We start from the raw sequence: 26,311 nt of genomic DNA, 5'->3' as shown, positions 1-26,311 counted from the left end.
TAATCCCACATTTCCGTCTGCTGTGGTGTTCAACCAGCCGATGTAATGTGAAGCAGCAGCAAGTAGTAAAATGTGGTTTACTTGTTATTTCTTGTGAATCCCTTGAGCATGGGAATGGTGGACCCCGCCACTAAAAATGAAAACTACAACCTAAAAAGGTCATTAAAGAATGTAAATACATCGAATGGTCATCGCACAGAAAATGGGGTTTGATAACATCGAAATCTTAAGAGGTGTAACTTTAAGAACCCGTCGAAGGCAGTTTCAAGAAAAGCAATCTGAGAAAGCACAAGCAGGTTTTAATAAATGTTAATGTCCATTCATTCCCATGACACACTGCATTTCCAGGGCTCTGTGTGTTAGCTGGAATTGTCCAAACAAAAGGGCCTCGGTCTGGAGTCACATGCTTCATCAGCAGCGGTGATTTCAGCTGTCTGGCCCTCCGCCCTTCTGGCAAATGTAGTCCACCAACAGAAAAGGGAGGGAGAGTGGGGTGACTTCTCCACAGAGTACCCCACACAGAAGAGAGCACATAAGGACAGCCCCTCACCAACCCACCAACCCACCCACTCACTCACACAGACAAACACACTTTGAGCTTGTGGCTCAGGATGCCACCTCATTAGAGTTGGCAGTCTAGGTGGAAGTTTTGTCGTTGGAAGCCACGGAGTGACACACACAGACACACCACTCCACTTCTGTTTCCCAATTGGCCGGGAAGGAAGTAATACTTGGAATGAAGCGGTCTGTTTCTGTCCTGGTCCCGCTGCTCTGGGAAACTCACCTCCCAGGCGACCAGCGTTGCCACGGCGCTAATCCTGACGGACAAAAGATGGGAGTGCCACAGAGCAAGACGCTGCCAGGCGCTCTCATTGGTTGGCACCGTCCCACGCGACGATGTGATTGGCCGGTGCCGTGTTTATATACAAATTGGAGCAGTCAGAGGTCACATCCATCGATCTTGAGTGGTGACATGAAGGAAACCTGACCCCAAAACCTCAAAAACTCTAAAAGGGTTTAATTCCTGTTTGATACGCACACATACACGAACACGCACACAAACACAGGGGCTTTTTCTTAAGTTCAGCGGCCTGGGAGTGCAGACTTAAGTGAATACTGAGAGCGAGGGAGCGACTAAATAATAGTGTCTGTGGTGTACAAAAGCACAGACGACAACAATACCAAGAATGCATTGAGGGCACCGAGTTCAGTGGGTTGCACACCTAAACACAGTCGCAGAGGTTTTGGATTAACACCGGATAAATATTTTGATCCGGAGAAGGGCGTGTTGTGTAAACTAGTAATACCTTGCAGGCTAAATCACTGCTGTTTCACTTGAACTGAGGTGCCAACAAACCGCTCCAAAACCAAGAATTATTATCAGCAATGGGTTTGTTCTTTTTTTCCTCAAATTTCAAAGCTCATCTCCTCTGTCCTCTTTTACTTTTCTAAATGTATTTAGTATCAACACTCCCTCCCTGTTTGTTTAGATAAGATTATAAACGGACAAATAAAAGAGATAAATGATTAGGCTAAAATATTAGCTTGTTGCAGATATATCTGTATAGGTGTAGATGTCAGAATATGTCAGAATGTCAGAAAGGCCAAAGATATGTTTGAGATTGTTGTTTGAGAAACTACAAACAGTGTCTCATTAATCTTAAAAGAGCACTGACGAGGTTTCAGCTGTAATATTTCCACCTTACTTGGTCACAACTGTATAGCGAAATAGTTTGACATTGTGGGAAATACACTTACTTGCTTTCCTGCAGAGAGTTAGTTAAAAAGATTGATACCACTCTCATGAACTCTCATCCTAAATATGAAGCTTCTGCCAGCAGCCCGTTAGCTTAGCTTAGCACAAACACTGTAAGCAAGGGGGAAACAGCTAGCCTGGCTCTCTCTGAAGGTGACAAAAATTAATCTGACCATCACTGCTAAAGCTTACAAACATCTTGTCTGTTGAACCTGTGCAAAAACCAAAGTGTAAAAATGACGTGTGAGACGAAGTTGTTGTAAATTCTTATCACATTATTAGAAATGTACTGACGTTTCAAATTAAGAGTTACCACAAAAAATATAAGGGTTACATGTCTGTATGTTATGTGCTTATGTAGAAAAATGAATATGAAAAATGTGAATGAAAATATTATTATCTGATGTTTGTAACTTTCAAAGCTCAATATGATATTGGCCTCAGCTGAAGGAGATTTCTATAGTCAAAGAAAAAAACCCTGATGAGGTCACCAGAACGTCAGCATTAGCATAATCCGGGGGCATGGAGTTGCATTACGGTAAATGCAGCATTTTTAGATCTTGTCCCATGTGAGAGACTAAAGCTGAGGATTTTTTTAAAAGGTTTTTTTACGGAGTATCCCTTTAAGTGTCTGAGTTAGAGGATTAAGTTACCAATGTACCATGTGTGCAGAATTAAGCTTTACAAATAAACTTTGTCTTTGGGAACATGAGCGAGCTGTTTGACCATGAGATGCCACAAACCGCTCCCAGTTTGCATGTAACCGGACCAAACTTCAGAACTGACTTTCACACACCCATTACTAGAAGAGGGCCGAAACTGAGCCAGTGAATCTGTGTTGTGTTTGACATCGGGTCAAAGTTTGGCGTGTGGTTCTGGAAAGCTGTGCACTGTAGTTCTGGCTGCCGCTGGACAGAGCTGCCTGCTTCCCAGGCTCCTGCAGCCAGAACATCCAGGTTACTCCTGCTCCACTGAGCTCGCAGAAGGCAGTCAAGTGCATTAAACACTCATCCATACACACGACCCGCAGACAGTATATCAGGCGTCTAATATCAAACACTCCTCTCTTTCCCAGCTCATCCTTGGCGCCACATGAGAATATCTGCAAGTTATTAGTGGCCCCGCATCCTGACCCTGCGCAGCTTTCTCATGTGACTTTGTCGAGGTATGTCTCTCCAAATCTGTCTCTGAATTTCTGTGCATGGGAGTCATGCAGAGAATGTTTGTGTGATTATTAGGATTTCATCAAAATCAAAGCTATACTGTGGGTATTATTATCGTTTTTGGCATACTGAGCGTCTCTATTGCCTAATCACACACACAATGAAATAATACTTGAGAAAGAGTAAGCAATTGAGAGATTGTTTTGTAATGCTCAATCTTTGTCCGACATTAGGGCTAAAGCAGAGTCAATAACCTTTGTGCACTCAGATCTTACAAAAGTTTATATCGTTACGAAAAATAGGTTAAATAAATGTTTCTTTCAAAGTCACAAGAACCACTTCTGTAGCAACTCTTTCTGAGCTTTCATTTCAACAAGTAGTGCGAGGCTCCGTAAGGGTTTGTTGTTAGCTTAGCACTTCATTACCCATATTTAACAACTGTGCTAATCACAACAGCACACTTAAAGCCCTCCAACAACAACAGGGGTCTTTCTCAGCTGAGGCAGGTACCGTGGTGAGAAAGGGGAAAAGGGCAGGAAAAAGGGGAAGCAAAAGGAAAAAGAAACACAGAGGGGGACAATAGTGAAGGATCAGGTGAGGAGGCGGAGCTACTGGAGTTGTCGCCCAGTTAACTGGCTCATACCAATGTCAGAATAAGTTAGAAATCCTCAATGCAACACTGTGCATTTGTCCTTTGTCATTGCTGTATGCATATTTAAGAGGTTAAGCTGCCTCACTGCAGCTCAACAGCGCCCCCCAATGATGAGACATGCTCATGACTGTGAAGCTGTTACTGTGTTTGTATTGATCAATATTGAAATGAATATACAAAGCTGAGGCGGATTTCATGTGAACATTTACAACCTGCAGATGTTTTATGTTTAACAGTCTTCATTATAAACCACTGACCAGATACACTACACCAGATAGGGTTTAGCTCCTTGTTAAAATGCATATAAAAATAATAAGTATAAAAGTACATTAAAAACAAATAACCATTGATTTAATACAATTACAGTGTCTTACCATAACATTTTGGTAACAAAAATCCTGCAATACTTGATTTTTTTTCTTGTCCAATTACAAAAGTTAAGCTTTTATTAGTAAACACGTGACTTCGCTTCTCTTGACATTATTCTTAACATGAGGCAATAAGTTATTCCCTTGGCAGGTTTACTCCTCTGGCATCACAAAAGTCTAATCATAAAAAATCTAAACTGGACATAAAATAGCGAGCTGTGCTTGTCCACCTCTTTGGCATCATTGCATGATTCGCTTTGGCCTGTGCTACAAACTGATTCCAGCATTTACACATTATTGCATGTTGGAAATGCCACGGACTGGTTAAATATTTCTTGGTGAGTTGGTCCTTATCGGAAAGGCATCATAGAGAAAAATACAACAAGTAACTGCTTTATAACAGAAAAAAAATAAATTGTAGAACAGTGTGCCCTGCTGATTAAGTGCAAATAATGGTCCAAATATCAAATTCATCATGTCCTCACTGGTACTTATATATTTCCAAGGTCTTTGGAAACAATTGTACCTTTTTCTCTTGTACCACCTGGAGATTTTCCTGTGTCTGATTGAGCGGTGGGATGGAGGTGAATTCAACGGCGACATCACCATGAAGGAAGCAGATTTAGGATCAGGAGGAGCCACGATTTTATCTCCAAATGTTTCCCTCAGTGTTGAAATCCACAGACTCAGGCATCCGACATGCTGTCCTCCACTGGGCTGTAGTCAGGGCTGTATGCTGGGCTGCCCTCTGTAGAGCCGTAAGACTGCTGAAGTTTGGCCCCCTGTTGGGCGCTGGCAGGTGATTTGGGATTGAGCACTCTGGGAAGGTACACCTGTAATCACACAACACAAAAGAGACGAGCGCTGAAAACAAACAAAAGCACAAAAGGGTGTTTCTCAGTATCACTTTATATGTATGCTTTCATCCTCCCTGCTGTGTGATGCAATGCTACATGTAGAGGCCAAAGTATGACTTTGATAGGAAGAATGTTGAAGACTAGAGAAAGATCCCGTAAATTTATGAGACAAACTTCCAATATAAACTTGGCCTGGGAGAATAACTGGTAACCGAGGCCAGCTAATAATGAACAAGCAGCTCTTTAGCACATTGTTGGTATTGTTGTATTCCTTCACTTTTATAATCACCTTATCTGTCTTGCTGATACAGTGTTTTAGTTCTCTTTCATAGCTCGGGTAATTGACTTTGTTAACGCATAAATAAGCGGGAGGATAACAAATAAGGTGAGAATATACAGCAAAAGTTCAGGTAAGTGCACATAAGATCACGCCTCTCCTAAATACATCTTATCTGTATTCCTGCTGTGGATTTTAAGGAACAAGTACAGTACCGTAGTGTTTCCTTCCGCTCCCTCTGATGCATCCTCATCCTCCTCTTTCACCTGCAGAAGAACACAAACAGTATGAGGGCTCGATGGGAAGGGTGACAAACAAGTGACAGCACATCCACACACAAGCAGGCGATGCTTACCTCGTAGTTGTGTGGACTGAGGTACTTGAAATGGCCGAAGCAGGTGTAGCTGACGCAGATGAAGACGGTGATACACAGCACCACCAGTGTGAACAGCGATGTGGAGTTCCAGAAACCTAAATCACAGCGAAGACAGTTTAAATAATGGCATTCAATAATTGCAATAATTTAAATGGTCATAAAAAGTTCACCTGGTTTGCTTTGAAACTCCCAAGTTTACCCCAAAGAGCTGTGTGCATGTCATGGTCAGCTGTTACGAATCATTTGAAGTTGTTTTCTCATTATAAATGATCTTGTTATCTCAAGAATTTGACCTTCTGTTTTTACAAAATCATGACATAAAAAACCTGCTATCTTGAGAAAATGAGCTTTGTTATCGAGATACCAAAATAATTTGTGATCTACAGATAACGGCATTCAAGGAACTAAACAAAATATTTCATTAAAAAAACCCAAACAGCTGTTTTTTGGTAAGCAAGGCTGTAAATTATGTGCAAAATTGTATAAATATGTACACTATGACCACACAGAACATCCAAAAATGCACGCGGCCTCTGTATTTACAGGCCGATAACATCATTGGCTTTGAGCGCGAGTATTTAATTTCCATGAGTGAATCTCGAGTCACTTCTGATGTTCTAACCTGTTCTGAGGACAGAGAAGAAGTAAAGCCATATGAGGCTGATGATGGGTGCAGCCAGAGCTTGATTGACAGCTCCCAGGTGGACCTGGCGGTCCAGGCGAGCAGGCAGGTAGGCGAAGTACAGGTTGTGTTTGTCCACCAGGTGCTTAAGCATCATGTACAAGAGACCTGTAGACACACAAGACTCAGACCTTAAAATCTCCATCATGGGAGTGAAGTAATCAAGAGAGATAGATGAATGAGTGGTGTGTGTGTGTGTGTGTACAGCCCTCCCAACTACTCACCAAAAGGCACAATAATAGGACATATGATGCTGTAAGCTATGATGACAGTGAACACACACAAGCTCCAGCCATACATGGCTCCATATTCAAACTCATAGGCCTGGTTCTGTAAACAGGAGTTAGAAAAAGGAGTCCGCTTATAAATGAGGTTGAGAACAAAGGACACTACAAACAAAATATTCTCTTCTCCTTCTTTAACTTGATGAAGTTCCAGGTTATGTAAGATCCAAAATACAGTAATGACTTCTAGGTGTAGCTTTCCACGCCTTTACAAACCTGTTTGACATATTTTCTTTCAGCAGCTGAGCGAGCAAGCGCCATGCGAATGGTGTAAAGCAGTAATCCTGGCAACCGCAGCAAATCCATGGCAGAGCCCACCAGGGCCGCTGTGATCACATAGTTGACAAAAAACGCCCCTTGGTCAGGTAGGAACACACACCTGGTGTACAGAAGGAGAGTCAAACAAAAAGATAGAGAAAAAAGTGTGTTATAAATCTCATGAAGATGTTTGAAAAGGAGAAAATACAGTCTCATCCACTGTTTTGACGACCTGACCACATGTGAGAACATTTTCTTATTTCTCACACATTTCCAACAAACACTGTTAAATCTAAAATAAAACCAAACTTATGAAATCAAATATTTAAGTAAATTACAAAACAATCCAGTCTTGAGTGACTGTAACAACAGTGGATCAAACATTTCAACAAAGAGATGTTTTATGAAACTTGAATACATCTGAACATGCATGATGTTTGTAGAGAGTAAAACTAAAATATCCAGAAAAATCATATATTTAGTTTTTTCTACTTATCAATATGACGAAGAAGTAAAATTAGGAAAAATACTTACTCAAACCTCAGTTTCCCGCCTGTGAGAAACTCTGTATCAAACAGCCATCGGAAAAACACTGCAAGACTAATGGGAAAAAAAAAAGAGTGCAAAAAGTAAAGCAAGGTTCTCCCTGAATTCAAAATGGATCTATTAGCCTGGCAGAAATCCCTTTCAGCCAACTAACTTCACCTTTTTTGTGAGGTATTTAAACATGCTAACATGTCAACTGGGAGTCACATCATCTGTCTCCTCATTTTTTAAAGTTCTTCACATACACTGATTAATATTGTAAACTACAACTGTAAATAAACAATCAGCCTTGATGCAAACTGTTGCTTATTCAAACTGATAAATTACCTGGTGAGTCCTAACGAGGGGAGAATTAGCACCATGAAGATCAGGAAGAAGTACAGCTTTCGCATCATGCTCATGTGCTCACTGGACCTGAGACACAGATGGCACTGGATCAAAACATTTTCCTCTGCTAGCAGAAACCAATCACTGCACTACTGATGTGTGTGTGTGCGTCAGTGTTATACCTGCTCCAGTGTGACTCTCCTATTGTCGAATAGTACACTATGGTGGGCAGCAAGGCAGAGAAGGACCACAGCAGGAGAGTGGGGAAGAACTGAGTGATGATCGGGCTCTACAGTGGAAAAACAAAAACAAACTGTAGATTCACGACTTTAAAAGCAGAATTGCGACAAGTGGGAGCGTCTGCATGTGTACGCCTCACATTGAGATAGTAGATGGGTTTGGTCACGTTGAACTTGTCTATGGTGTTGATGATGATGGCGGGAGTCGTGAGGAAGGTGAGCAGGAAGAAGAGGAGGAAGTTGAGCATCACATAGCGCATGTACCAGGGAAAACCCCGCACTGATAGATTATCCCTGTAGGTTGGGGAGAATAGGGAAAACAAGAAGCAACGGGACAGTTACACACAGAGAGGCAGTGCAGCAGGGAGGGGTATGCTGTAATTCCTGACAACGCAGATTTCTATTCCTCTTTTCTGGTGAACTGAATCTCGTGTGTTTTACATGTAAGCATTTTGCTAAAGTTTAAACATTTCACTGATGAGATTTTTTCACAATATCAGCATATTTTAATGGATCAGTGTCGGTTAGAATAACTGCATTCAAAATCCTTTCTTAACTTCGCTCTGCTGTGTTCTGCCAACCTCAGCCTGCTAGTGTTGCAGCGCTGCTCTCCTTAATGACAGACAGAATCTACACTGCGAGCATTTGGCTCCGTATGCAAGTGAAAAATGTGTGAATGTGAAAAAGAGTTTGCTGACACCTGGATTGGCAAAATACACAGATTTGTTAAGCTTTGACCGTAGCAAATCTGTTATCTCTCCCTTATAATTAGCAAAGATGAGTGTGCAAAACTTCCAACTATCAATTTCTTATTTTTAGACATTGCTGACAGCTGCTTTTGTTGGTTAAAATGATAAACATTGCCAGCTAAAGGCTATATCAGCTGTCTCTACTTAATGCTAAATATGCAAGTGGATCATTTCACGTGAATCGGGACTTTCAGTATTTGGATGTTGTGAAAAAAAAAATGTGTCTACCAAATCTAGAAGGCTACATCTGCTATTTTAATTTGTCTGATCAAAATTTAGGCAAATATAAGTATCGGTTTGGTCTCTGTATCAGTAGATACTCAATATGAAAGTACTTCACTCAGGAACTGGGCCAAAAAAATAAACTTCATCGTGACATCCTTACCACAGAAACCTATAGCGAATAAGCAGGTCATAAGACTTCTCAAGGACACCAAGAAGTGTTCACACTGGGGTGGGCCAAATGATTGAAACAATAAAAACATCTGATTCCACTTAAAGTCACTTAATACAATACTGAATCATCGCCCAGCCCTACTGGCACCAGTGCTACAAATACCAAGTCATATGATCTGCATGGAGCACATACTGTACGAAGGGCGTGTGTTACAGATCTTACCAGTACACATTTTTAGGATGGGGCGCAAAGTCCACGCTCCACTTGTTCACTTTCAGAACATCGCTGTTGGATGAAGGTTGGGGCTGCCTCCCGCAGCAGCAGCTTGCGCCACCACACTCCAGGGCATTGAAGTCTTTCAGAATGCTGAAGTGAGTAAATGACAGCTGTTAGTGACACACATTAACCAGCTTTCAGCTATAACGGCTGCCCAAAGGCCAGTTTTTCCAATAAAAAGTCATGTGGCGTCATTAAAATCCAGAGTTCGCTGCCCGGATCAGGCTTGAGCGTAAATACACTAAAGAGAAACAAGCGAAGTCAGCTCACAATGTCCTGCCAGACAACCACTCATTCACACACACTGCCTGCCAGCCCATCAGTCCTGCTTTTCCCTCGCCTGTTAAGTACTGACGCAGGTGCTGTTAGAAAAAGTCACCTTTAAATTGGTACTCACAACTTGGCCATAGCCTCCGTCTGCAAGCTGACGAAGGCCATCCCCAGGGGGCGCTGTGGCACCAGTTCTACCTGCTTCCTCACCTCCTCCAGCAGGTCTTTTTCTTTAGTACTGTAGTACTCTATGGCATCGACCTGAACACACACACACACACACACACACACACACACACACACATACAGATTTAATGCTTTAATAAAACTGGAACAACAGTTTTCATTTTATCACAAAATTTGGAGCTTTGTAGTTTAACACACTGTCTGTATAGTATTTGCTTTTACCTTTCTTAAGCTAAATTGTTACATAAAAGATAAAAACTAAATGCATCCAGACAAACGTTCTTATCATTTCGTCCGTCTCACCTTCCCAGAGCTGGAGCAACAACAGAGGTCACCACACAAACGGGGGTTAATCAGCTCACGATTCCCTGTGCCGTCTAAGACACGCTCATAGTAGCGCAGGTTTTTTCCGGCTCGCACCCTGCAGGGAAGCAAACAAACGAAAAAAACCCACATTAACTAAGTTTGAGTCAAGGAGAATATCCTTAAACACTTTAAACACATATTTCTAAGTCTGAAATATGCTTTGCGTGGGTTAGGGTAAGGGTACAACATGTGAAATATTGACTGTATGAATCATAAAGTGAATTTGTGGACCGTAAAACTAAAATAATAAGCAACAGAGAGGTGAAAACGCTCACTAAAGCTGCTGAGTTAGAAGACAATTGACTGCAGCAGTAGTTACTGTAGATACATTGTGAAAATGAAAAATATTTACTAACAGCACACACCAAAAAACAATCATCAACAATGAATTGTGCACAGCTGATGGCTAGGCGTTGACCTTGAGGCCATGCTCGCTTGCACATGCTGGCATGTATTCAAATGCACAGAGGGCAATAATCACATTACTTTTTGTTGTCTCACCTTTCTTTATCAAGGTACATGAGCTTGGCCACATCATATCCCAGGGTTACAGCACACACTCGACAGGTAGGGTACGCCTCTCTATACAAAAACAGCACTGACATTGAGGAATGGAGCAGGTGGACACTACTGTGACCAAAGTTCAACTTCACAAAATATGGAAACCTAGCCTACATACGTGAAATGGGTCTTTACATCTTCCTCTGTTGCAGTTTTAGGGACTGAACACACAAACAAAGTGTTTCTGGCCTGCAAACAGAAAGACAGGACAACAGATCAGTCAGGTACCAGCACAGGTGAGCATCGACATGTACTCAGCTCCTCATAGACAGGCGAGAGTAAAACATGTAATGTGGACACAGTCTCGTCTTCATGAAATCAAATCTTGTAGTAGTAAGAGACTCACTGTCTCTCTGCGCACGCCTTTGATTTGAGATGTGAAATGTCGCAGCAGAAAAACTGTCAGGATCAGGTACAGGACTGCAAACACTGTATGAAGCCATAACAGGCTGCTCCTACAAGAAAAAACGATAGACACCAAGATGCATTTTGTCATGACCACAAAACTGTCACTCAAACTTTTGTTTATACATCTTTTACAGTGGTTACCCCTTCTGAAGATTCCCAAGAGTTGTCCTTCCAAATTCATTGCCTGAAATAAATAAACAGAAATAAACAGAAATGCTGGAAGTAGAAATGTAAATGAGATGAAACAAGTAAATGACCAGAGAAAGATCATTCACAAAAAAAGTGTTTCAATGACCGATTTGTCAAAATCAGCTGTGAGAATAAGTACATGCTTTAAAGAGCTGTCACTGATTATGAAGTGGACAGTGCAGCCGCTGAGTTTTGATTGACACATTTTGAGCTATTATAATACACACATGAATAACACACCTGACCCATAATCTGTGCGTGAAGTAGCCTTAAAAATATGTGCGCTGACGCTAATTTTAGCCATTAACAGACACTGGCACAGACTCTTGTAGCTTTTTAGCATAAAAAGGCAGAGAAGAGTGAAGCACCCACTCAGCAGGTCTCCAGTCAGGTTGACAGGCAGTATGATGCCAAGGGAGGTGACAGTTACGACAATCAGCAGGACGATCAGATGGCGGTGGAAGGACAGGTAGTGAACAGCATCCATGCCACATCTGGATTTTATTTTCTCCTCACTGAAACACACACACACACACTGATTAGGAAGGACCAACTCGTGGCTCTTACCGTACAAACACAGCATGATAAAATATAATTAGAGAGCGATGACCAACAACTCACTCACTCCATTCTGATGATGTAAGGCAGCCAAGAGCAGCATCCCTAAACAGAAAGACAGATATTAATATATAAATATGGATTATAAATGTCTTATATCGTATAATCATAAACATTTGTTATATCTTATAAATGTGGTGTTTAAATTTAGGTTATCCTGTACTCTATTCTTGACGTTGTTTTACATGTTACTCTTTCTGTTTCTATGGTTTTGTAAGGGAGCCCTAATGGGCCATGCATTCATACATTTTACTTCCTCAGTTTTCCCGTGATAACGAGTTAATTTCATTTGTTTTCTTGAGATCTCGAGTTATTATCTCGAAATAACAACTGCCGTTTTCCCGAGATAACGGGATACTTTTTCTCGGGATCTCGATTTCCCGAGATTAACTCGTTATCACGGGAAAACGGAGGAAATATAATGTATGAATGCACGAAGGGCTTCCGTAGTTTTGATCATCCATTATCCATTAACTTTTATTTTCATTTTACTCCTTGAGCCAGGCTGTGTTAGCCATACTCTGTATTTTATTTGTTTTGCTTTTGGGGATGTTGTATACCACTTTGTAACGCTGGTTTTGATAAGTACACAAATAAACTAATAATGAAAAGGAATACTTGGTGAGTTTTTTCAGGTTTTCAATTCTGGTCTCTCAAATCCCCTATGAGAATGAAACCATATTAAAAGAATAGCATGAAAGAAAAGAAAAAGAAAACTATTTTTCTTTACATACCAATTCATACTCGGGGTCTTCCACGCTGGATGTAACAGATGACATGCGTCCATAGCGACGGCGTGTTGACTCAGTGAACCTAACACACAAAGAAGTTCAGTGTAAATGTAATTGACAAAAAAAGATGAATCACTGGACTCTGCTCAGTATTTTACGTCGGAAAAATCTCTTATGTAAGATGAACTGACCCTTCATTGTCTGCTACTAACGCCAGACGTCCATAGTCCCAGAACTTCCTCCTGATGATAGAGAAGAGAATCAGCAACACCTGTAGGTGACATGAGAAACAGAGCAGATCAGCTTTCACATCACGACATTCAGTAAAACATAACTCAATGCCTTGACATGAAAAAGGCAATGGTTTGTAAAAGAAAATTTAAATTATCAGTTAGTGTATTGCTTTCTAATGCAGGGATTGTCTCTTGTATGGAAGCTCATTTCCGCCTGATAAAAAAGAGAAAAGGACAGAAAATATTTCCATGGTATGTCACAATGATGAGATAAAAAAACAACATTTTGAGATAAAGGTGGAAATCATGTGGTAAAAGTTCATAATTATGAGTTAAAATGAGGGATAAATGTTGAGTTTTTATGTCACTAGTATAGCTTACCATGCGATTTCTTTTGTTATTTTTACTGGTGGAAATGGGCTTCTATACTTTTGCCTATAAGATCAATTCAGAAAGAAACACAGATAACTTGGGTCACAAGATTTCCAGCCTTCATCCCGGACAGGCAGCAGACGGACACGTACCAGAAAGACACAGAAATCGAGCAGCAGTACAATCGGCACTCCTCCAAACTGGTTTCCCTTGAGTACGGTGCTCTGTGTGGAGCTGAAGCAGCTACTGTAGTTAGTGTTGTTTAAGGGATTGGGAGTGCCATTTCTGGCCGCCAGGGGCCACTGCTCCCACCATGTGGAGGACATCACTGGAGTGGATCCAGCTGCTTGTCTGCAAAGATAGACCATAATATGTATTAACAAACATCCTCCCAGAGCCAGAGAGAGATAGGAATTCAGTTTGTTACAGACTTCGGTTTCTCAAATTTGTCTCTGAAAAAGAAAATAAACCAAACATCTCTTAGAGGTGCCAGAGTTACCGCTGGTACCAGTCAGCTGATCATCTTTGTACATACAGGTTAAGTGTAAGCTAGCTGTGTGTCTTATGAGGTTTTGTTTTTTCTTCTTAGGATGTGGAGGTGAAAAGACAACAAATACTGGGAGTATGCCCAATCCTGCTTTTATTTTTGATGATCAAAACTGAAAGGTCATTGAATAGATTTTGGATTTTAAATTGAAATCGTGAAACCTTTGAATATTGAGACCCATACAGATGAGAGTAAACACAGAGGGATACTGTCTTAAAAAGAGAAACATGAAGCCAATATAAGACTTTAGAGGTTTTTCCAAACTGTGTGCAGCATGTACGCAGACTTTAGATCATGGGGTTTTGATCACGTGTTTTGTTGAACTGCCAACCCACAACAGTAGGACTGCATTATTTTTTATTTATTGATCAAGTTTGCAGACTGTTGGAACATTTTTGAAAAGTATCATCAGTTTCCCAGAAGCCAGGTTGATGTCTTCAGTTGCCAAAGCTCTTGACTTTACAATTATATAAAACAGACGAAATAAGTAAATTCCCATATTTGAGAAGCCTTAACCAGCAAATATTTGGCATGTTTGCTGGAGGAATTACTTAAACGATTAATCAATCATCACAAACATTCTCTATTAATCCACTAATCGGTTAATCACACAATCATGTCTATGCAGTAGACCTTCTAAGTTTTAGCTTTTCAAAAAGCTTTTTATTCCTACAACTAAAGATTAAATCAGAGGATGTGAAAAGGACACTTCAAACCAGCTTGGAGGAAGTGTGAAAATCAGTTGTGTTTGGTTGCTGTGAAAGTTACACACTCTTGGTTCCGCTGGTGGGAGAAGTTTCAGATCTTTTACTTTAGTAAAAGTAGTAAAAGTACAGTGTAGAAATACTACACTGCATATACTATATATACTAGTGAGATTACTGTATTCTAAAATGTGAAGGGGCACATATTAATCACTTTTTTATTGGCCATATGTGAGCAAACTGTGGGGTGACGTGATAAAATGAGACCTTCGCTGTCTCTCTTAGTTGCTTATTCAAGCCTGTGGACAATTTGTTTAAACTGTTTAAAGGTGCAATACGTAAGAACCGACCTCCTCTCGCATCTAACAGCATATTACCAGAGTACCCACTCAGTGATGCTGACTGTAGCTGCCGTTTGCTATTCAGCTCAGTTAGTTGTGCAGCTAGCGGTCGGGACTGGGATCTCAGGGCGGTATTACCACACAGGATGTGCTGGGGCTAGCTGGTTCATGCTTCAGAAGAAAATGTCTGCAACACAAAACTGTTATTTCTTCACTTCCTGTTGATACTTTTGGTTAATTTTTATTTTTTTGCACTATAAATGTACACAAGGACTGTGGATTTCTTTGTGAAGGACTTTGGGGCGGATTTTCTGCGAACAGTCAAAAGGATGTGACTTTAGGGACCCCCCAGTAGCTCGGTCGGTAGAGCCGTGTGCCATGTCCCATGTGCAGAGGTCTTGTGCTCGCTGCAGAGGCTGACCTGCAGCCCTTTGCTGTGTGACATCTCCCCCTCTCTCAGCACGTTTCCTGTCATCTCTCTAAACTGTCCCGTCAATAAAGCCTTGAAAGGCCAAAAACACTCAAATAAAATACTAAAAAAAAAAGGATGTGACTTTATGCCTACAGAGAGCAACAGTAGCTACTGTTAATGTTTTGTTTTGAAGCTAGAAAGGTGGCAGGGTCCGCCACATATAAACGAAGTAAAACAAAAACTTTTTTTTTCCATAAGTGAATGAACAAGCTTTTCCTCAGAGGAAAATAAGGTCCCCAGAACACTGTTTGAAGATAGAAAGGTGGCAGGGTCCGCCACAGATAAACAAAGTGAAACAGGATGAAAGTGTACTCAGTCATTAAAACGAAAAGTTTGTTTATCTATTTTGTTTAGGCATTAAAAAACAACATTAACTGCTTGGTTATTTCAGTATGCTTGTGTGTAGCATCTTATTTAACGCTGCGGTTTTTTCACCCCGGAGCTTGTGATCCTCTCAAGCTGAAGCAGCTGTCAGTGACCCGGCTGGTTTCTGTCATGGAGTCCATGTCCAATCCACACCGTCACAATCGTCCCAAAAATAGATGGCCCACCCTCTCGTGTCACGTTATGTAGTTATATATCGATATAATATGACCTTAATTTAGGACCTGGACAATAAAACCTACATAACAACCTAGCATAAAACTCACGCAACATGTCTGCCAGCTCATAAAGTTTCTTTCTCTTCTCCCCCACTTGGCAGCTGTTTGCTCTTTCACACACAACCGGTTAACTTTATTAAAACAAAGTTAACAGACGTGTACCGAGCTGCGTTGTGTTGAACAGCCATATTAAAGCGAGCAGAGGAGTTACCCAAGAGCTTCAGTGAACACGCAGACGAGAAAAGTTTGCTAATGCCGAAGAGAGCCAAAAGTTTGTGGCTATGTCAACATTACTCAACACAACAAGTCATCAACTCGCCTGGAAAACAGCACAAACCGCGTTGTTCCGGGTGAACGACGCGAGTATGTTGTGTGTGAGCTGTCTTACCTGTCTTTTTGTATTTTTTCCAGCCGGTGGTGAAACGTCTTTCCACTGTAAATACTTGAAATATGACTAACTCCGTCTTTGCGCCACTCCCCTTTCGGCTCACACGTCGCATATTGGCGGACGGTGCAGCAGAGTGAGTCTGCAGCCTCGCGGGACTGCACGCCACGCCCACTCGACTACAAGCCACGCCCACTCCACTTGCACGACACGCCCCCTCCTGAGGTCTCTGCTGAAACCTCAGCCAGGAGATCTGGTGTCTCAACATCCTGTCAGTGCAGTTTGTTGAAGTACAGATATACTCTGGGTTGGACAGCTGTCTCTGCTGAAGCCTGTACAGACAAACACTGTGGGAACCTCCCTCCCATTGTCATCGCACCAACTGGGTGTAATGTTCAGACTTTCGATTTAAGGGAATGAGGAAGGAGTAAACAAGGACACGTCAGGTAGAAGTATCCTGCTGCAACTGAAAAATAATACCCTACATTTAGTAGCTATTGAGATGTATTGCCTCAGTGAGAATAGCGATATCAAAGATTAACTTTCCTCCATTACAAATAATGTAGCTAGGCTAGTATTTGCATGGAGTGATGGAGTGTCACTAAGTACATTTACACAAGTATTGTACTTATAAGTACAGAATTGAGATACTTGTACATAACTTGAGTATTCACTACATTTTGAAGGGAAATATCCTTTTCACTCCACTACATTTATTTGATAAATTTAGTTACTTTGCAGATTACAGGCTGCATCAGAGCCAAATAAGCACATTTTTAACTTAATTTATTTTTTTTAAATGCTGAATATTGGATCTGATATTTGGCCCGGCAGGAAATCGGTGAACCTGTAGCATACAGTGAATTTCATTAATGTAAATATATAATTTATTTTTAAGTGTACTTGATACTTAAAGCAACATTATGTAGAAATTGGCATTTGGTTTGCTGTGATTCTACCCTCTCATTAAAGTTACATAGTGCAGAAACAAGAGATAGGGGGGTGGAGTGGCTGAGGCAGAGACGCCGTCCAAACTATTACAAGACACTGTACCATCAAAATGGTTTTGAAGCTGTTATTTTATGGCAGAAAAGATACATTATGTTGGTTTAAATAGTAGTAGCGCCTCAAGTACCATTTAAGAATTAAAGAATTAAGAAGTATTTTAACAAGATATCTTGTACATACTCGAGTATGTCTTTTGGATACTTTCTACAACACTGTATGTAATATCTGTAGTAGTTGAGGTACAAAGGCGAAATGTACGTATCAAAAGTAGAAGTACTTACAGAACATAATGTAACAATGCATCATACTTGAAAAATAATAATCCATTTTAAACTATAAAGTGCTTTTACAATCACAGTTTTCGAGGTTGATCACATGTTTTGTACCTAAAATCTTAATCTTGAAAGTTGCTTACAACTGCAGCTGTCAGATAAACGTAGGTGCGAAAAATTAAGTTAGCACTTCCCTCTGAAATGTAGTGGAGACTTAAGTAAGCACAAGGACCTCAACATTTTAAATCCTAAATGTACTATAACTTTTTTTAACATATCCAACGGTACACTGTAAAACATTTTCCAGCATTTAACAGCCATTTCATGAGTTTTGACAATGTAAAACTAGCTGAGTTAAGATAAGATAAATTCAGTAAAATAAGGTTTAAGGTTGAATCAATAGCCAGATAGTTCATTCATACAAGCAAACAGTAGGCCTGTAGTCAGATTTGCTAATGTACTAACTGAGCATGTTTGTTTTCAAACTTAATCTAATGAGCTAAACTGGCAATAGTTAAGTTTTCTGCTTAAGCGTATCATGAGGAAGTAAACACTGATTGCACATTATAATGGATACAGGGTAATGAATCCATCACTGTTTACTTTGGTTCACTATAAACGTCGCTTTCACTGTACAGTTTAATAGTTTTTAACAACCTAGATATATTAACATAGCAATATAACATGTAATATAAAAAATGTATATATATATATATATATATAAAATATGTATAAAAAATGTATAAATAAGCAGTATTGGTGTATAAAATTTGACCAACTTGGACGGTGCAATCAATTTCTAAATGATTGCATAAAGTCGCATTTTGTCCTGGTGTTGTTATTTGTGACTCTAAGGAAAAATGGAAACAATCCAGTTGTCTTTGCAGACAAGTGGCGCCAACAATAATACCACTTGGAAATGCCACTGATGCCACTTTACATTGTGTTACGTGTCTTCATTCAGCTTCGTTCACGTCACAAGACTTCAGTTTAGAAGAACTCATGAGATAAGAGAGATATGAGATAAAGTCATGTGTCATAAGTCATGCACCTTATTCAACAAATGAAGTTATTCCTGGTACAAACAGGCTTCTCTACTTGAGGAAGTGCTTTTGATTTTTGTCTTTTCAAGTTTAAGATGGATGAGTTCCTGTACCACTGTTATCAAACAATGTTGCGTTCCACATAACAGTAAGTATGCCATGTAGCCAGCAGGCCTTATTACCATACCAGGAAGAAAGCTAACATGTTTTTTACACTCCACTTACATTACCGAGTGACACCCTGGGAAAAATATGACAATGAATCACGGGTAGCAGTATTTAAGCCGAGTTCATTGTCTGCTCTGTGTTCTGCAGCCACACCGGAGAGACTCTGGAAATCAGAGATACTTTGAAGCAGATTTGAGCAGAAAATGAAACCTTTCTTGAGTTTCTACATCTTTGCCGCAGTTTTATTAGATCAGTTTGTTAGTATCGCGGGTGATGCCACAGCTCCAGGTGACATTATTATAGGGGGATTGTTCCCAATACATGAAAGCGTTAATGTTACCCGTAGAGAAGATGGCAGTGATACAAGGATCTGTAACAGGTAATGTTGTTGTTTTTTTACCCTGGTTAGTGTGGCGTTATAGGCTACTCCTCAGCACACTGAGCAGCAGCCGTGTGGATGTGTGTGTAATATGTTTGCCTCTCACAGGTTCAGCGTGGCCCGGCTGGTCCAGTCTCTGATATTGGTGCAGACGGTGGAGGAGGTGAATAAGAGGCAGGAGTTGGGAAACCTAACCCTTGGATATCATATAGTGGACTCCTGCTCTGACGTTACCACTGCCCTGATAAACTCTCAGTCCTTCACGAGGAGAAACAGTAAGTTTGTTGTTGTGTTTTGACTTCAACACAAGAGTTGGCTTATTTGCTCTTTCATTTTACTGTTGACTTGATTTGTTTCCCATGACGATCGCTCTCTCTCAAATGACTTTACCCTCTGCTGCTCCTAGGATCATACAAAGCTAACACTCATTTTATATAACACAAAAAATAAATGTGTTTCTATTTCTATTTCTATAACATGCATTGTAATCATCCTGGTCATTATACATATATAAATACGATAGATAATGCAGGTGTCACTTGTAACTTCTTAGTGAAGAAATAGTTTGCAAGTAGTTCTACAGTGTTAGCTGACATACGAGTACATTTCCTGTATTGGACATAACACTGGAATTGATATCTTTTCACTAATATAGAAATTAAAGATGTAGAGGGCATACCTGCACAAATATACACAGTGGAAGTGAGCCACATTAGTAGTTTTGTGAATGTTTGTCTTATATAAACTAAAATGTTTAGATCATAAAGGCTAAGGATGTACATTTGTGCCACAGTCTGACTATTTTTCCAACAATGTAGGCTTTGTCTTATTGGTTGTAAACACCTTTGAACTTGCTTGGAAATGAGTAGTTCAATTGAGGCATGGTGCAAACAGAGTGGCTTGGGAATGAATACGACTACAATGTATTCATATTTATTGGAAGTAATAGAACTGTCAGCAATGGAAATCAAAATTATTTGGTGAATCAAAATTCAAAAGAATTACAGAAATAATATCATACAATACAACAATATAATATAATAAAATCTGTTGTACATATAAATGTTTATCATATTATATTAAATACCAGGTACTTCCCGTGATGGTGCAGAGCAGCCCTCCCCACCTGCTTTGGTTGTCATTGGTGGCTACTACTCCGAGATATCCATCGCGGTTACGAGGCAACTCAACCTGGAGAACATCCCTCAGGTATGACAGAGTTCACAGACCTTCTCTAGATTTGGGTAAAGATGATACATTTTTGGATGATAGATTTTAAATTCAGATTTAAGATTAAGAATCAGAGAAGCAGAAAATCCAAAATTGGTTCAGCTCAGCAATATTAAAGGAATAGTTTGTAATTATGGGAAATTTGCCTAATCGCTTTCTTGCCGAGAGTGAGAGCAGACGACTGTACAGTACAAAGTAAACTTCAAGAAGAACTGGTTAGCTCTGTTTAGCAGACAGACTGGAAACAAGGAAAACAAAAACCTGTCCAAACCCAGTGTGTAAAAACTAAACTCCAGGAAAGACATCTCCCGCTTGAGAAATATTCTGGCACATAACCCCCATAAAACAAAATCTTGTTTCTACAAATTTTAACAAATGAGACCTTTTACCTCACTGTTTCCCCCACTTCTAGTCTTTATGCTATGCTAAGCTAGGCTAACTGGCTTGCTTTAGTTTGTAATTTACCATACCTACATGAGATTGGCCTCGATCTTCAAATATAACTCTCGGCAAGCAAATAAGAGTGTTTTCCCAAAGTGTCAAACTATTCCATTAAAAGAAATCAATAAATTTTGATAAAATGTCTCGTATCGCTACTGTACAGTAGTGTAACTGAATCTTTGTTATATTCCCACAGATAAGTTATGGTTCAACCTCTGGTCTCCTGAGTGATAAAAACCGATTTCCAAGCTTTATGAGAACCGTACCAGAGGACGATCACCAAGCGCGTGCCATCATCGATATTCTTAAAAACCGCCAATGGACCTGGGTCGGTGTCGTGACCACTGATGGGGACTATGGACGCTATGCTGTTGAACGCCTCAAGCATCATGCAAAAGGCAGCAACATCTGCTTTTCCTTCATCCATACATTTTCTGATGTTCTTGGCAGCGACACACTCAACGAGGACATCGGAGCTGCAGCCGAAAGCATTGCTGAAAATGAAAATGTCCAGGTCATCGTGTCTTTTGCCAAACCTTATCACATGATGTATCTTTTTAACAGTCTTCTCAAGCATCCTCGAGGCAGGGGCAAAGTTTGGGTAGCCAGCGATAATTGGTCAGAATCAGCATTTGTTCTGAACAAACAGAAATTGAGCGACGTAGGAACGGTCTTTGGGACCACGCTTAAGTCTGGAAACCCAACCAGATTGAAGCAGTATCTCAGAAATCTTGATGCGAACCCTGATTCTCACAAGAACAACTCATTCTTGTACGATTTTCTAAAGAAGAAACAGCAGCAACAGGTAGAAAGATTGAAGCCGACGAAGCCCAGCGACACAGCTAATGAGCAACTGGAAAATATGATTTATCCATATGCTGTGTTCAGTGTTGAGTTGGCAGTTAGAGCGATTGCTCAGGCTGTTGCAGACCTCTGCGTCAACAGGGACTGCAAGACGAGACAGAGATTACAGCCCCTTGAGGTGAATACACACACATACACACAGATATGTGCTGTACTGCATGCCATATAAACTTTACAAAATGATAATATGTCAGTCGTGTGCTCTGACCCCATGTTTCAGATACATGGCATGAAAACAGTTACGTGCAAACGAATTAGACTCACGAATTGAATGTTTTCATCACTTTGCCTTTTCAGTTACGGGAAGCCTTGATGAGAGCAACCTTCCACATGGATGGGGAAAACTATTCATTCGACGACAAGGGCGACCTCAACTCAGGATATGAAGTCATCCTGTGGAATCAGAGCTCACCCACCGATGTCGACGTGCATTACGTCGTAGCTCATTACAGTATACAAAACCAGAACCTGACTTTCACCTCAGAAAAAGCACATCGAGATGTCGAAAGTGTCACAGTAAGTATTTGCCTTCTTGGGTCAGTTATTTTACTCTTTTATTATTTAAAGGTGCTGACTCCCACAGATATCACGGCTCCTGAAATGCCTCGTCAGTAGTCCCGCCTTTAATTCTGTGAATTTGTGACATCACAGAGTCACACATTTTCTAAATTTATGCCTAGAGGATAGTTTGGCACGTAAGAATTAATTTGCCGCAGCTGCTCTGTTGTTGTTAGCGGTGCTGGGTCAGGCATGTGTGAGCCGACCAATCAGAGCAGAATGGGTATTCACGAGGGAGGGTCCTAAAGAGACAAGAGCTAAAACAGAGCGTTTTAGAAAGAGGGGGAATTCAGTTGCAGCACTTGTTGGTATGAAAAAGCTGATGTGTTTTTTGAGCACTAAAGCATGTAAACCAATATGGTAGTATCCCAAAATAAAATTATGAACTTGAAATGAGTCTCCTTTAAGGCACGGTCGCACATGTGTGAATGCAACCGAATGACTATGGCATATGAGGAACAGATATCAGTTTGGCTAACGTTGCCATTGTGAACGTGTCAGCAGCCCCACAGAGCGACCAACATTGCTGTAGACCCCTGTTTTGTCTTGTTTAGCTTTAATGGTCATGTTCTACCTATTTCCCAAATGCTATACTGCAGTAATTCAAAATTTTGGTTAAGCTGTAGAAGATTTGCTGCGTCGTTCTTAAGTCTGGGAATGGCTGCTGTACTGTATTTTAAACCAACTCTTTCTCTTCTCAGGGAGATGTGATTTCCAGATGCTCTAACAGCTGTAGCCCAGGCTATAGGAAGCAGTCAGCTCAGGGCCAGCCTGTTTGCTGCTATTCATGCCACGCCTGTCCTGCTGACCACTTTTCCAACACCAGCGGTGTGTATCAGACTAATGTCTGACCAATATCATTGATGACCTGCAATAAAAAAAACTGTCTGCTGATACGATGAGGCCTATCACTTTGTCATCTATAAGGAAAAAGGCGTATCAAGATTATAATGAGCATTTGTTCCTCTGTTTGCAGATTCCACAGTGTGTCATCTGTGTAACACCACCACCCATTACTCCCCCAATGGAAGTGAAAAGTGTCGCCCCAAGCCAACTGTCTTCCTGAAATGGAATGATAAATATGAAATCACGCTGCTGGCATTTACCGCACTCGGGGCACTGCTTACCATTGTTGTTGGGATCATCTTCCTTGCACGCTGGAACACCCCTGTTGTGCGTGCATCTGTGGGACCCATCTGCATCGTCCTCCTCTTCGCTCTCTTGAGCACATTTGTGAGTGTGATATTATTTGGTGGTGAACCCCTATCATGGCAGTGCAAAGCAAGACAGGTACTCTTTGGCTTGAGTTTCACACTGTGTGTCTCCTGCATCTTGGTGAAGTCCATCAAGATCATCTTGGCCTTTGAGTTTGACCCCAACGTTCAGAGAGTCCTGAAGAAGCTCTACCAGCCTTACGTCATTATTGTCGTGTGCATGTCGGGTCAAGTGATCATCTGTGCCCTGTGGCTCGTGCTCAGGTCTCCAATACCCGAATTGAAAAACGATGAAAAAAAACATGAGCGTCTGCTGCGTTGTGTAGAGAGGTCAATTCCTGCATTCGGAGCCATGTTGAGCTATATTGGCGTTCTAGCCATCATCTGCTTTGGTGTCGCTTTCAAGGGCAGAAATCTGCCTCATTGTTACAACGACGCAAAGTTCATCACCTTTGCTATGCTGATTTACTTCATCTCCTGGATCATCTTTGGCCCAGTTTATGCCAATGTCACAGATCAGTACCTGCCAGCAGTGGAGATGGTCGTCATCCTCATCTCAGCCTACGGTATCCTGTTTTGTCAGTTCGTCACAAAGTGTTACATTATTCTGTTCAAGCAGGAAGCAAACACGGTGAGTGCGTTCCGCCAGGATGTGAGAAATTATTCCTTGGGTAGTATCCCAGAAGTGGAAAATAAGACTTGGGTTTTATCTTCACCGAGGTCTGAAGGGATCCAGAACCCTGCTTTCGATGTGGAGACCCCAGTGTCAAATTCACTGTCAACATCGTCACTGACCGATCCCTCGTTGAGCTCTGGTCTTCCATCATGTTCACTTTCTCCAGTCTCCAATCCACAGCTCACGAGGCTGCAAAATGACCACAATTACAAGAAGGGACCATTAAGGAGATATTCGAGCTTGCCATCATAGTTAAAAAAAATGCATTAACATGTTTATAACTGCAGCACAAAAGGTAACAGTTAAAACAATTTAAGGGCCAGCACTTTCATTTTCAACACTGATGTTTTGTTGAATTGTTTTGCCCATCGAATGTCAAGAAAATGATCAAATTAATTTCCCATGGCCTCATCTGACTCATCCAAATTGCTTATCTGACCACCAGTCTAAAAGCCAAGGATTTTCACTTTACTGCGAAGATCAAGACAAGCATCAAATCCTTATATGTTACGAGCTAGAACCCAAGAAAATTTGGCATTTTTAGGTCGCAGCATGGTCCAAACTTAAACATGTCAAAAACAATTGTCGCCATAAACTGTGGTACATATGGTTGTTTGCTGTACTCTGGTGTCCCCAAGTTCGGAAAAACACTGAAAGTCCCCTTCTGTATACCCTTAAGGTAGAGCGGACAAAATGTGATTAAGTGCTCTTTCAGTTCCCTTTTTGCACACTGGTGCCACGACCGCATACAGCTGGTGCCCTTTAATTTTCTTCGCCCCTGCCCCTCAAACATCCCGAGTCCGCCACTGGCTGTAACACAACCTGCACCTACACAGCAGTCACATCATTCAAAAAACAAAGGTATCTAATATTTTCCCTCATAGGTATCTTGCTCTTGCTTTGTTTTTTATCATACTCATTTTGAGAATTATTACATTGTTCCTGATATAAAAATATACTTCTTGTTAAAGCCTGTAATACTCTGTAATGATTGAGTTGCCATTTTGACTAATCATGGTTTATCTGTTTCTCTGTTATGCTTTTGTATCTGTTTTATTTATTATTAAATGTGAAGAGCATCTTTCTACGGGTTATCATTTCACACAAATGTTAGTCGGGGAAAGATAATTATTAGTCTTGAAAATCAACTTTTGTCAAATCTTCAAGTCTTGTAAATTATGAAATAAGTAAGATGAGGCGGGCTTCAACTGTGATGACCTTGTGAAGGCGGAAAAGGTGAATGGAAAATTCTGGCTGATTATCTGCTACCTATATTTAGTGTTTCAAAGAAAAGGATCTTGTTTGGCATGACTTTGTCTGTCAGTTGGTCATGGCTTATGATACAAGATAAACAAAATAAAACGTGTGTTCCTTGTTACGCAATCGGGAATTCTTGACTATTGTTTCAGCGTGTGATTATTTCCTTGTTGGTTAAAAGAAAAGAAAATGAAACACTGTTGAGCGTTATGACGTGACATGAGATAACAAAAGCTGCTGGCACTGAGCTGATAATTTTACATTTCTGGACACTCTAAACACTCACTTACTCACTCTGTAGTGCTGTTTATCCATCTGGATTGTTTTGATATTTTAGCATTGTTCAGCTTGTGGTTCTCAAAAGGCCAAAAATGACATGACCCGGCGGATCAAGACAATCAGCAGACCTTGTCGTGAGCAGTTTCACGCAAGAACAAATTTCCTACATGAAACTGCTCACAACAAGGTCTGTAGATAATGTTGAATAAGTTCTGGAAATAACTTTTTTTCCTTTTTTTTTGCATTGCCATGAAGGCAGACTACTCTATGACCAGTATCTACAAAACTTGGCAACTCAATCGCAGTCTAGCTGGTTCGAAAGTACTACAGGTAAGAGAGAAGAGATATAGCCTTTGATTTTGGGCCGAACTGTCCCTTTAAAGCCAGTCTCACTGTTAAAAAGCTCGTACAGCTCCTCGTCCTGTAGCTCTGCTGACATTCCTCTCGATGATCAGTAACACTGACGGTCATAGATAGAAAACCAGAGCAGATCAGTGTGTCTTCTCCACTTTTCAACCCACTGAAGAGGAGCCATAATGGACTCCTTGTGACTTCTCCCATCTCATCTGATCAGTGGTTGGTCAATGCCGCGCTTTACTTGAGATTTGAACGGGAATTAGCATAACATCAGACATAGCGGAGAGAATGAGGATTGTTCCACATTTGAGACATCACAGAGGAGGTGTTGTTGTGGTTTGTAGGACAGAGCGTTGCTAACCAATGTCACGGG

At 40.8% G+C, this 26,311-nt stretch overlaps 2 protein-coding genes across 2 annotated transcripts in view; one reads left to right on the top strand and one right to left on the bottom strand.

Annotated features, from left to right (window-relative positions):
- Positions 1 to 3,701: 3,701 nt before the first annotated feature.
- Positions 3,702 to 16,308, bottom strand: tmem63a (transmembrane protein 63A). Its single transcript, XM_084377566.1, has 23 exons — positions 16,196 to 16,308; positions 13,294 to 13,492; positions 12,728 to 12,807; positions 12,540 to 12,618; positions 11,813 to 11,850; positions 11,560 to 11,702; positions 11,140 to 11,182; positions 10,937 to 11,045; positions 10,709 to 10,779; positions 10,531 to 10,611; positions 9,967 to 10,084; positions 9,605 to 9,738; positions 9,154 to 9,297; positions 7,926 to 8,079; positions 7,729 to 7,835; positions 7,547 to 7,633; positions 7,208 to 7,273; positions 6,632 to 6,794; positions 6,356 to 6,461; positions 6,072 to 6,239; positions 5,429 to 5,544; positions 5,289 to 5,339; positions 3,702 to 4,772 (listed from the first exon to the last, which is right to left on the bottom strand). Exons 2-23 carry the CDS (start codon positions 13,465 to 13,467, stop codon positions 4,626 to 4,628), a joined length of 2,379 nt encoding a protein of 792 aa, XP_084233692.1. The 5' UTR covers positions 13,468 to 13,492; positions 16,196 to 16,308; the 3' UTR covers positions 3,702 to 4,625.
- A 2,578-nt stretch (positions 16,309 to 18,886) lies between these two features.
- Positions 18,887 to 26,311, top strand: part of LOC311271346 (G-protein coupled receptor family C group 6 member A-like) — a gene marked incomplete at both ends in the record, with an annotated part of 28,516 nt that continues 21,091 nt past the window's right edge. Inside the window, 6 exons of the mRNA XM_084376961.1 lie at positions 18,887 to 19,062; positions 19,171 to 19,337; positions 20,153 to 20,271; positions 20,930 to 21,715; positions 21,895 to 22,048; positions 23,132 to 24,132. Of these exons, the coding sequence (XP_084233087.1) occupies positions 18,887 to 19,062; positions 19,171 to 19,337; positions 20,153 to 20,271; positions 20,930 to 21,715; positions 21,895 to 22,048; positions 23,132 to 24,132 (2,403 nt within the window). The remainder of the gene's footprint in view (positions 19,063 to 19,170; positions 19,338 to 20,152; positions 20,272 to 20,929; positions 21,716 to 21,894; positions 22,049 to 23,131; positions 24,133 to 26,311) is intronic.

Source organism: Pagrus pagrus, assembly GCF_965226575.1.
Source record: "Pagrus pagrus genome assembly, chromosome: 16".
NCBI lineage: Eukaryota > Metazoa > Chordata > Actinopteri > Spariformes > Sparidae > Pagrus > Pagrus pagrus.
Note: the sequence above shows the minus strand (reverse complement) of the source record. Positions and strands in the feature narration are given on the sequence as shown.